Raw genomic sequence first — 11200 nt, 5'->3', positions numbered from 1 at the left:
AAGGGCAGCAGCAGGTGAAGGAGAAAATGCTTTGAGAGTGCTGAGTGACTTTCTCTTGAGTGTATTTTGGTTAGAGTGATGCGTCTCCCTACAAAGACATTTTACTGGAGAGTTTCATGCTGCGAATTGCAATCTGGTCTAAATGGTCATGCCTATAGTGAGATATGCTACAGTAAGCAGACAGAAGCTCTCAGCTGTTCCATGATTACTAGACATTCGAGCTGCAGTATAGTGTTCTGATTCAGCAATTTGCACGAACGGTAACTATAGCTAAAGATCACAAACTAGAATGCGTTTCCTCCAGGCTGATGCTGAATCCCCAAATTGCTTAATCTATGATAAAGGGAGTTGAATTATTAAGCTGAGGACCAAGCGAAGGGTAGAGGCAGTCCCGTTAAGTTGTAGTGCCTACGAAAAACAAAGTAGACAGCGGATGGGACCTAGGAGATTTGCCACTTGTGCTATGGTGGAAGATTCCCCCCAAATGTTTAGAAAGTTTGAAGAAGGCAGCTTGAAAAGTTTCTTTTGTGCGAAATGTGAAGGTGGAAGGATGGGAAGTTTAAATGTAGGGTTTGAGTTGGCCAGTGCTGTCGCTACCCCACCTGCATGCTGGGATGTGCATTCAGAGACCTTGACACGACAGTGTTGCACGACAACATTGCATCGACATCAACTAATTTAGTCGATTAAGGGAAATAACACAATAACAGGTACACCCCCACCAATATCAACAGCAGTGGCATTTTCAATGTCTCATGCCGACCAGTGGACACAGGCAGCGGCTCATCTGTCTGGGAAACCTCTTTGACTCTGCGTTCAATCCAGAAGTTTATGCACTTAAAGCCCCCTAATATTATTTCTTCGCATTCGTGAGGCTGCGCAATGGATGCACTAGGCGTCTGGGGGCACGCACGTCACTGGAACCTGCAGCACTCTTCAGAGGGCCCACCGGGGCCCCCCAATAGCGACTATAAGCGATGAAAGCACTTCCAGAGGCACTATGCAAAGAAAATGCACCTAAGGAGGAAGAGAAGCAGTATGCTCAACGCTTGAGGCAGAAGCAGATGACCCACCAGCAGCCGCCCGTCCAGGCATACGCTACGGACCTGCTGGAGCAGCGCCAAGCAGAAATTTTGCTGCTGCAGCAACAGCTGCGGGAGCAGCAGGCACTCAGGCTTCGTCATGAACAGCAGCTTCTCCTGCAACAACAGCAGCAACAGCGACTGGATGCGTACTGCTTGCTGCTGCAACTACCCCCCACTTCCCCGCATTTGCGTCTACAGGTACTACAAAATGCCTCACTGCAGCATGAGCAGCAGGAACATAAGCAGCACCCACAGTTTTCCGAGCAGCACAAACAGTGGCATCAGCAAAATCAATTCCTGCAACCGTACACCCCTCAGAGCTTCAGTAATCCTCATCACCGCAGATCAGGGTGGACTGACGGCACCAAGAGTACCTCTCCTGAGTTGCCTATATGCCAGCTTACACGTATTGTGCCTCATGAGACAAGAAATATCGAATTTCAGCAGCACCTACACTCGAAACACGACTTACAGCCGCAGCAGCAGCTTGTGTTTTTTGGCTGCCCTGCTTGTGGCCGTTTTCCTAGACAGCTAATTTGCGGCCACTGCTGCAGCTTATCATTACAACAAAGAAAGTGGCAACTGCTGTTGCTCCGTCAGCAGCAGGTGCTCCTGCAGCAGAAACTGCAGCAGCACCTGCTTCCCTTTTTGCAACAACACGTCAAAACCAAAGAATGCACCGAGCCGCGCAGAGGGGCCCAGGAACGCCCCAAGCAACGGGTAGATCAGCCGGAGCTGCTGACACACCTAGAACAAAAACAGGGACGGGTGCAACAATTGCGTGAACTTCGACATAAAAGGGAAAAGCAGTTACAAGAAGGTACGGCGCAGGCAAATAACTCAACTAAAAGTATATCAGGCTAAAAGGTGTGAGTGCTTTGCGTGCATGCATTTTCTCCATCTACTTGATTTGAACAAAGTAAACAAGGACCAGTGCGCAGGGAGCAGACAGCAATTGAATAGAGAGCCGAGAGGGGGTGGGATGAAATGACTGTAAACAGTGCAAAGAGACTGCAAGCACACTGCCAGAGGTTGTTTTGCATACCTATTGAATACCTTTGATTTATGTTAAAAATGTTTTTCTTTCTCCTCAGCAATATGCGTGCACTCCATCCTACTGGCGCAGCGACGGCAGCAGCACCGAAGCCTTTCTCAACTGTTCCAGACTGCAGCTGAACTGGAGATGTGTGTAAACGTTGCAAGTTGCAGCGACAGTAGGCGGCAGCAGCTTGGGCTCCGGCTCGATCCATTAACTTTAATGCGGGCCACAGGGGGAATAACCGGTGCTGAATATTTTGCTACCGACCTCTGTGCTGTTCCGGCGGACTCTGGCATAATCACCTCACCTGGGGCCAAGCGGGCTCCATGTGGTAAGCCATCACCTGGACCTTCAACATCGCGACGAATTGTCGCTGTGGCAGCATCGACGGAATCAATGCTGCTTACAGGAGGACGGCAGATCCTTGGTGTGACTCCATCCCTTGCTGTAGCAGCCGTATCAGCAGCGGCAGCTGCTAGTACGACAGTACTAGCAGGAGCAAGCCCTGCAGAGGAGGCGACTCTAAGAAGCGAGCTTCTTGCCATGGAAGCTGCTTTGCAGCAGCTAAGATGCCAGCGGGTGGATCAAATACTGAGGCTTTTCAGCGCGACGTCACTCCTCTCGGAGGCATATGTAAAATCGGTACCAGGAGCAGTTCCTGATGGCATTCATGGTGCTCCTGGCGATGAGCTAGAATCCAGCTGGCTACATTATAAAGAGGCGTTTCTATGTAGGTGATACAACCTTGTGCTTCAAATGTGAAACCCTAAACGCCCCTTCATAAACCCTGAAACTTATTTCATGTGGTACCGTGAATCACGAGGGCGAACCACTCTTAATTTTGGGTGTTCTTTTCGCAGTTTTGAGCAGCGCCGATTCTTCTTTGGACGCCCATAAGGCGTCGAATGGTCGCGTTGCTGCAAAGCATTGGGCGCTGACGTGTTTTTCGCTCATGCTGCAGCAGCTTGCTGCAGTCCTGCATGTGCCACTGCCGCAGCAACTGCTGCTGCCCGGTCTGCAGCAACTGTTGCTCCGACAGCGACTGCAGAGGCAGCTTGATGTCTTAGGTAGGAAACTGAAAAGAAGTGGGGCGGCACAGAAGCAGCTTGAGCTACTGCAGAAGCAGCGCTGGCAGCAGCGGCATCCAGCAGGACCACCAGGTACCTCAAGGAAGACTTCCAGTGCCGACTACTTTCAGCCAATGGTGGAAGCTTCCACAACTAAGAACGTACCCGCAGCCTCTTCACAGCGAAACATGTTTGCCATAGAGGCAGCACTAGCATCAGCTGCCTTACCCAAGATATCTAAACGGGGCCGGATTAGCTGGTTGCAAGAAGATCTACACAGCTGCGAAAAGAATTTCGAGAGCCAGAAAGCAAACTATGAGAGCAACAGCAGTTCGGGAGGTGAGGGACGTCCGATGGTTGCACCACAGAATAGGAGGAATAACAGCAGAGGTAGTCCCAGTTGCACCGAAAGCAGCATTGTGCTTAGCAGATCCAACAGCGGAACCAGTGCGTCGCAGCGACAGTACAATCATGTTGAGACACCCTCACGAGGCACGGACAACTGCAGCCGACTTCTTGATAGGATGTACACCCTAACTACCAGTACCACTGGATTTCAAAGAAGCAGCAGAGGCAGCAGCAACAGTAGTATGGTAGGCAACGCACTGAGAGCCGATACCATGCCACGGCTCCTGCGGAAAGGCCAGCCTCTTATTTCTGCCATCATTTCCAACACTTGTCATGATCATTTGCCGCCTTTGCCTGCTGCTCCTACCGCACCGCACGTTTATTCTACCACGTCTGGTGTGCCGTCAGCTGGTGCTTCTGCGGGAAGACCACACGTCTGTGTTGCTGAGAACCCCGTTTTACATGAAAGCCATAGGCACGCCACCGAAAGTTTTAGTTTCACAAGCACGCCGAATGCTTTAGCAGCTCAAGGAACTTCAGCTGCTGGTGCTAATGCTTATGAGAACAAGAGCGAGGATTCTGACTGTGTGCTCTTAGAACTGACAGCGCACCATCTGCAGGAGCGGAGGCGGGGGCGGCAGCAGCAGCAACGCCCTGTGCTGCAGCAACCAGCGCGGGAATCCTTACCTCTTTTTTCGTGGAATCCGCAAGAAATGGTAGCAGCTGCCGTATCTGCAGCAGCAGGCTCGTCATCAGTCATGAACACAGAGAAAGCAAGCCGAAACAGCCATTCACGCTGTATCAAGACACCTTCAGAGCAGCAGCGGCTGCTGCATCCAGGTCCCTTTGGTATGCTCCTCCAGGAGCGTCAGAAGGAGGCACCGCTCCAGCAGCAGGCTAAATGGAGCAGGTATAACAATGTGTATTACCACAGCAAGGGAGCTGTTGTTTCTTCGGCCGCTGCAGTATTGCTTGCTGGATGTGCCCGTCGTGCAGCAGTGGGAGGAAAATCTGCATCTGGCGCCGTTCACTTGCGGCAGCTTGTTACATCTCGAAGGGATCAGCAGGTACTGATGTGGATTTCTCGCATCCACCAGCTGCAGCATTACATCGAACAGAAAGGGCTGCTGCAGGAACAAGCACAGACTCTGGAGCAGCAGCTACAGATTAGGCTCCTACAATCCTTCAGCTGCAGCAACGAACAGGTCTCCCCAATTCTTTTCGAACCAGCAGCCAGGTAGGTTGCCAGGAATACTCCGTGGCATGCAGACACCTGCTCAGAGATTTCACTTAGTCCTTCTCGGTTAGTGCTTTCGTTTATGTGTTTCTACACATGTAAATATGCAGGCACACGCATGATTGTGTACCTTAATCAGCAAGCTTTGAGTCAGTAGCCATTTATATGCCCGGCAAATGTGTACAATAGACCATGCGTGAACGGTCGCACATGTGATTCCTACTCTGCTGCATTGAAGTCCAGCAGGGTGACCTGGTAGCCACACTGTTTGTTTTATCTGCTGGTGCTGCTGCAAGTACTCATATTCCTAGGGTAAATCTGCCACTGTGAGTAACTATTGAGCTTTGCCTTTCTTGCTGCAGCAAGTGTCTCTTCTTTTTAACCGGCGAAGTAGTAGATTCAGCTGAAACACTTCGGCCCAACGTCATCGCTTTCTGCAACAATCGAGGAGTTGATCCGCCTCATAGCACTCCTGGTGAGGTCCACTAAACCCAAACCTAGTGCGCCGCGCACTAATGCGCTGTGACTCAACAAAGCCTTTCCTGATGCTATATGGATATAATGATATGTTACACTCGTTTTAAGGTCCAAGGGGTAAGACATAAGGTATGCGGAGCAGGTTCAGAGATTTGGATTAAAAGGTTTAGGGCAGAGGTTTATCCTTGTGCAGGACTTTTAGAAATGGTGGCCTCAGTGTTGAATGCCCCAGACTTTGGAAGGTACGTGATATAGTTCTTGCAGCGGCGCAGATATGGCATGGTGCAGGTGCACCAAGACTTCTTGCCCTCCTTTCGCCGGGTGGTTGATCCATTTGGCTAAGAGATATGCATTCTAAATTGCATATAGAAGTCTTCTATGTCTATCCACATGCACATATGTTTCATGTACTGTGTACATGTTTGCCTGCATTCTTTTCCACTTCTCATACAGTCAGTATGGAACAGCGTTCCACACTATATATGGTTCGTAAGTGCATACATAAGGCATGTATACACGTTGCATCCAAACATACGCGTTCAGTGGCATCCGTACTTCTTGGTGTACATATGCAGATTGGATGCCTTGTAGCAGGCGCTGATCATAACGAGCTTAATGCATTTACGAAGATTTAGATATACTGGCTGGTGTAGGTGCTTCCCAGCAGTGTTTTAAAGCTTTAGTAGTGTATCAATTAGCTAAATTGTTCTTTTGATTTTGCAGCTTGTGGCCATCCAATGCCCGGTGGCCTCAATCGCCCGAGGACTCATTTCCAGGTTTGAAGCAATGCGTGCAAAGCAAGACCAGCGGGAAGGGGCAGAGTGTGACAGACAGCAACGAGGACATAGGCAGAGATTGATTAAGAGAGAAAACTGGACAGCCGCTGAATAATAAGTGTTAATATATGGTCATAGATGATCGTAGGTTGCTAAAGGAGGATGCTAAGTCACTGAGGCACACACAGTGGTGCAGAAAAAAAATCAAAACAGCGACGCATGTAGCTACAGGGGAGCAGAAGTGGACAGATACACTAGTTGATAAACAAAGTGACAACGTGGGAAACATATTGTGGCGGTATCTTTGCAGTGAGCGGAGAGGGGGACACGGATGACTGGCTGCTGGTGGAACCGGACGACGACGCCTTTGAGGCACCATTTGATGCTTCGCACATCAGTATCACAGACTGGTCTGCTGCTGCTGTTGATAATGGTAGCAGCAAGGACAGGACCAACAGCAGCGGCCGCCTGACGGTCACAAATAGCCCCCCTGTTTCTGCTGCGGCCTCTGCTCTGGAAGGGTTGTGGACAAATCCTGAGTCTTAGGAACATGTCGAGTAGTATTAGGGGTATTTGGGTGGCAAACGCTGTTGCATGTCATTCAAAAGAGCCTACTGACTGTCTGTCAAAATTTTGCTTGAGATTGAAGAGGCATTAGAAGAGACCACAGAGTAGTCCTTTTGCTCTCGCTGCGGAGGTCTTTACACAAGCTGCCAGTTTAGCGTCTCACACGCAGGTTGCTTCCATGGCCGTTTTTAGATAAATACGGCAACAGTAGAGCATCAATCATAGAGTTTTGGATTTATGACATATAATTCATGAAATGGACTGTACGGTGTGCGGGTACCACGATACTCGAAAGACAAATATTGCAGACGACCACTGATTGACCATACTGGAAGGACTCATAATGACCGAACGACGCCCTCTCTGGACCTATGGTCCAAGACAGCATGGCTCACTCCACGTTAAACAATTGTAGTGGCTACCTGACGGTTTGGCGTTCAGTGAACTGTAGTACAGCGTTGGTAGTCTTGTCACACATGATCCATATCCTAGAATCTGTTTAGGTACTTTAGTTAACCTTCACTCTGATCGCGCTCCCAGCTTCTTTCTTTACAAGTGAAGTCGCGCTCTAAGTTAAAACCTGAAACACTGGATGACCTGCACAATCATAGTCTATAAGGGCCGCCGAATCCTGGAAAAGGTTGTTGCAGATGCGGGATCGTCCACAGGGTAACGTGTGTAAGGAAGGATCGTATCCCAGACTTCAGTAGAATGTGTGCAGGGGTGCGCACTGCGTGTGCGACTTCAATGGAATAATGCAGCGCAAGGATGAGGGTGCTCGTATTTGTGCATTTTCTTGTTTTGATATGGTTTGTGCCCGTCTTACACGAAGCGCGACACCAGAAGGGCTACACGCCGAGGCAGACATCTTAAGATGATGTATGACAGTGCCTTAGTATTATCAGTGTAGGACGCCCGTGCCTTCATGCGACACGACACCTAGTCGCCGTTTGATCAACACATGAGTACGGTGGCACACAAGTAGCTAATAGATGGTTTGGAGTCAGCCTGCATGAGATTCAGAGCTGCTAGCATTTTGTTATGGTGGAGTAGTATGCTCTCACGAGTAGGACAATGCTCCAAAGAGTACCGACCTGATTGTGTAGGGCTTTCGTGCAAGACATGGGTGCACTTATGAGCAGAACAAGCGACGTTAATGCAGTGGGGCTCATATCCAACTTAAATGCAACTAACACCGTTTTTTGTGGCCCGACACCAAAATGTATTTTGTATGTGGGTTGGATGAATGGTGTTCAGAGGTAATCCTTAGTTGCAATCGAAGTACCTGAATTATGGGGGGGCGCTAGCGTACATGCAAAAACAATACTAGGCGTTGAGCCACTGCACGAACATATGCTAACGCATGCTATGTGCCCTAAAGCCACCGGAATGCATTCCGGATGGTTGTGCAAAGGGCATCAAGTGGTTTCTTCGACATTATGACACAAAGACTCTAGATGTCAATGAATATGGCAAATGTGTTCTAGGCGTAGGTCTCGTCACCCACGCCAGTACACAAACTTAAAATGGACTGTGCAAGTAAAATAGCACGTGTATGCGTTCTCAAAGATCTTTGGAGTCCCAACCATACACGCCTGCTCTGATTTGCATGCGATGTAGTTTTCGACTGTTTCCACTAGACCGAGCGTATGGAGTATATTATGCACTCATAGGAAGTTACATTTACTTTGAGCGAAGCATGTTTGGCTTACTCGCTTCCAGATGGTAAGTCAATACACACATATACGTATGTCTGAAATTTGTGAAAGCTGTAAACTCACATGGGACGCCTTGCAACATGAGCATGCGCTAAATATCGTGAATATGTAAGCCAAGTCTATTATCCGCTCATGGATAGTTGGCTTCTTCATATTTTTCTCAACCGGCTGTTCTGGGGGTGGGTTGTATGAAAAGTAGGGGTAACTCAACGATACGTTCACTGAGCGCTCTTTGCGGGTTTTCCGTTCATGTCTCTTCTGGGTTGTACTTTTCTTCTTCTGTAGCTTATAGGCGTATCTGTATACTGTTGTGGGTTATACACCACAATAGACGCCTTTTTTCCCGGGAAAGTATGGGCCGTCTAACAGAGCTCTCCACATCTGTTTAAACCCAAGCCGCATCTCGTGTACACTACGATGGCTGCTTTAGCGCTATTCAACTAGGATGTATTGCGTGTTGTTTTCCACATAAGAAAAGCCCAAGGGCTTCCCTAAAAGCAGACGCTGGCACTGAGTATCTTCCGCTTCTGTTTATCGGGTAGGCAAACATCTGGATCCTCTGTGGCTTGAAATCCAATCGGCCATGGCTTGTTGAGATTCCTACAACAAAACTTCTCGGCGTTGCTTTTCTGCACGCTTAGAGCTCATGCGCAGTTGAACATCCTGCAGATGCGTCTTTCCAGCAAGTGGCTGCTTCCAAACGCTCAACAGTGGCACTCATGCTTGACTTTCCTCGCAGTTTCTATCTCATTTAGGTCATCACAGAGGGGCATCTGGCTGGTACGGGAGGTGTGTACGCATGTACATATGTAGGCAGCAGGTTTACACATCCAACCGTAAATGGAGCGTCCTAGCAGACTAAACAACGAACCTACAATTACACGTTTTTTCTAGATGTGCATATACTTAGATACGGACGTTATTGCCGAAGCTTCCGACAACGTTCATAAGATGATTTTATTGCACTAGTGGCGGAAGCGGTGCAGTTATGGATCCAATGTCGGAGGACATGGGAAGGAGGAGCGACAAAGTCAACTACGGTAGAACGCGGCAGAAGCGCAATAACCGTGCAACGCATCGAACATAGAATATAACAGCAAGAGTGAACTTTGTCTTTGCAGGTTTCGCTTCCTGGCTACTGGTGTTCCTGTTGGTAATCGCTCTTCGGACGCTGACGTTTCCAGCGTACCAGGGAATCTACATACAAGTAGCGTTAGCTCACTTCATTTTCCTTATTTAACTCCTACCGTCGTTGAGGGCAGGACTTAAGTCATTATGGGTTTTCTGCTGCTCTGAACAACAGTAGAAGGATGCTGTCTGGCCAACACATTTGGTAGTATGGTGTGCTTTCTGAATATCAAGCATGCTTCTCCAAAAGTGGATCGATTGCCATTGGTCTGGAGCTCTTGTAAAGTTTTTTGGCAACGTTAGTATCACGCGAGCAATATGCCAAAAATGACTGCTCAAAAACTGGGACAAAAAGCATCAACACCCGCTGGGTCTAGGTAGGCAGCATGTCCGACCTAATCGTGCGGTATGCCCCTGTCTGCAGGCGCCTAGATCCGCTTATTTTGCACTAGTATTATTTACGTCAAAGCGCGCGCCTGGCGCTATTGCAGGAAGTGAGCCCTTGCCTAGTCAAACTTAGTATAGCACGATGCTGTGCAGCACAAGCTGAAGGCAATAGAACCAGCTATACAGGATATGCGCATAGTGGGCATTACGTACAGAAATGCTGTTGAGAGTAAGGCGTACGGGCAGTTAATCGTTTTGAAACACATTCCATCGCAGCACGTTGTAAGTGTCTCAAAAAGCCATAATGGAGCGCTCTGCCCCAATACGCCAACTCAACGGCTGTTGCTCGAGAAGATCACATAGCGAGTTGTGCATTGCGTGTACACGATTAAGGTTGCTCGTGTTCCATCGTGACGAAGACACTGGAAGGCATCAGCCGTCAAAATGTAGATGTTAGGGGTGCACTTGTCTATCACCAACAAGAGCAGAAGTTATATCTACTGTGTGTCGCAAATGTGGCTTAGCTATTATTCGCTGTACTTGCTACCTTAGCTTGTCAAATAGAGAGCGTGCCTGAGTCGCTCCAGGAGATTAGCGTGCTAGGGTTGTGTGGGTCTATATCTAGTAATATGCTCATGATATGAAAGAAGTAGATTGAAAGCCGTAAAAGCGGCTTCTTTTGCTGTAAAAAAGTAACTACGAGTACGTTATTCTGTTGAACCTTGAAATGCCTTGAAGATACCACCGCTGCAAGTGGACCTTTGGCTCCACAAGAATTGGTGCTACTATGCTTGCAGTTTTGATGCTAGGCTATGTCTAACACTTCATAGTGCTTCACGTCTAGGTTGTCATTGCATATCCGGAACTGATAGCACGAAACAAATATCCGATTTACGCATGGCACGATTAAATGAGGTGACACGTCGAGCGCTTTTGGTTGCTATCCTCTGAATCTATGAGCACCGGTATTTACACTGCCCAATTTGCTAGTGGCAGACCGCTCTATCGTGGAAGTCACAGCAAAGAATGTCGTCAGTGACTTTCGCACTCTATTGGGTCAATCTTAACAGAATTATGGTGCTTCGCGAACAGAAAGTACGATAATCCGCTAAGAGCATTGCTTGCATGGCACCATGCTTTGGTTCGTTTTCTCCAGGGCACAAGATTAAAGCCTACGACACATGTGCGCTGAGAACCATCTTCAAGGAGGCTACGTGTGCTGTATTGTGTAAGCGGCTCTGCAAGGCCTTCCGTATAAATAAATAGGCTGAGTACTGCGTGCACGGTATAACCCATACAAATCTGGTGGCAGCTTACGCAGTTTATGAGTTGATGTTTGACGACAACCTAAGACTATGGTTCTACCATGTA

The 11200-nt window shown here is 48.4% G+C and overlaps 1 protein-coding gene across 1 annotated transcript; it reads left to right on the top strand.

The window, feature by feature from the left end:
- Positions 1-3325: 3325 nt before the first annotated feature.
- Positions 3326-6792, top strand: LOC34623371. Its single transcript, XM_026333809.1, has 7 exons — positions 3326-4312; positions 4478-4606; positions 5143-5256; positions 5362-5495; positions 5977-6101; positions 6340-6452; positions 6688-6792. Exons 1-7 carry the CDS (start codon positions 3326-3328, stop codon positions 6790-6792), a joined length of 1707 nt encoding a protein of 568 aa, XP_026189594.1.
- Positions 6793-11200: the final 4408 nt, after the last annotated feature.

This window comes from Cyclospora cayetanensis, unplaced genomic scaffold (genome assembly GCF_002999335.1).
Source record: "Cyclospora cayetanensis isolate NF1_C8 unplaced genomic scaffold, CcayRef3 CcayRef3_contig_304, whole genome shotgun sequence".
In the NCBI taxonomy this organism is placed as follows: domain Eukaryota; phylum Apicomplexa; class Conoidasida; order Eucoccidiorida; family Eimeriidae; genus Cyclospora; species Cyclospora cayetanensis.
Note: the sequence above shows the minus strand (reverse complement) of the source record. Positions and strands in the feature narration are given on the sequence as shown.

Excerpts from the sequence above, each read along its gene's own strand:
- LOC34623371 (XM_026333809.1), top strand. The coding sequence starts at position 3,326 with ATGGTGGAAGCTTCCACAACTAAGAACGTACCCGCAGCCTCTTCACAG. Across the intron at positions 4,313-4,477 it reads CAGTCATGAACACAGAGAAA|GGAGCTGTTGTTTCTTCGGC; the intron begins GCAAGCCGAAAC and ends TACCACAGCAAG. Across the intron at positions 5,496-5,976 it reads AATGCCCCAGACTTTGGAAG|CTTGTGGCCATCCAATGCCC; the intron begins GTACGTGATATA and ends TTGATTTTGCAG.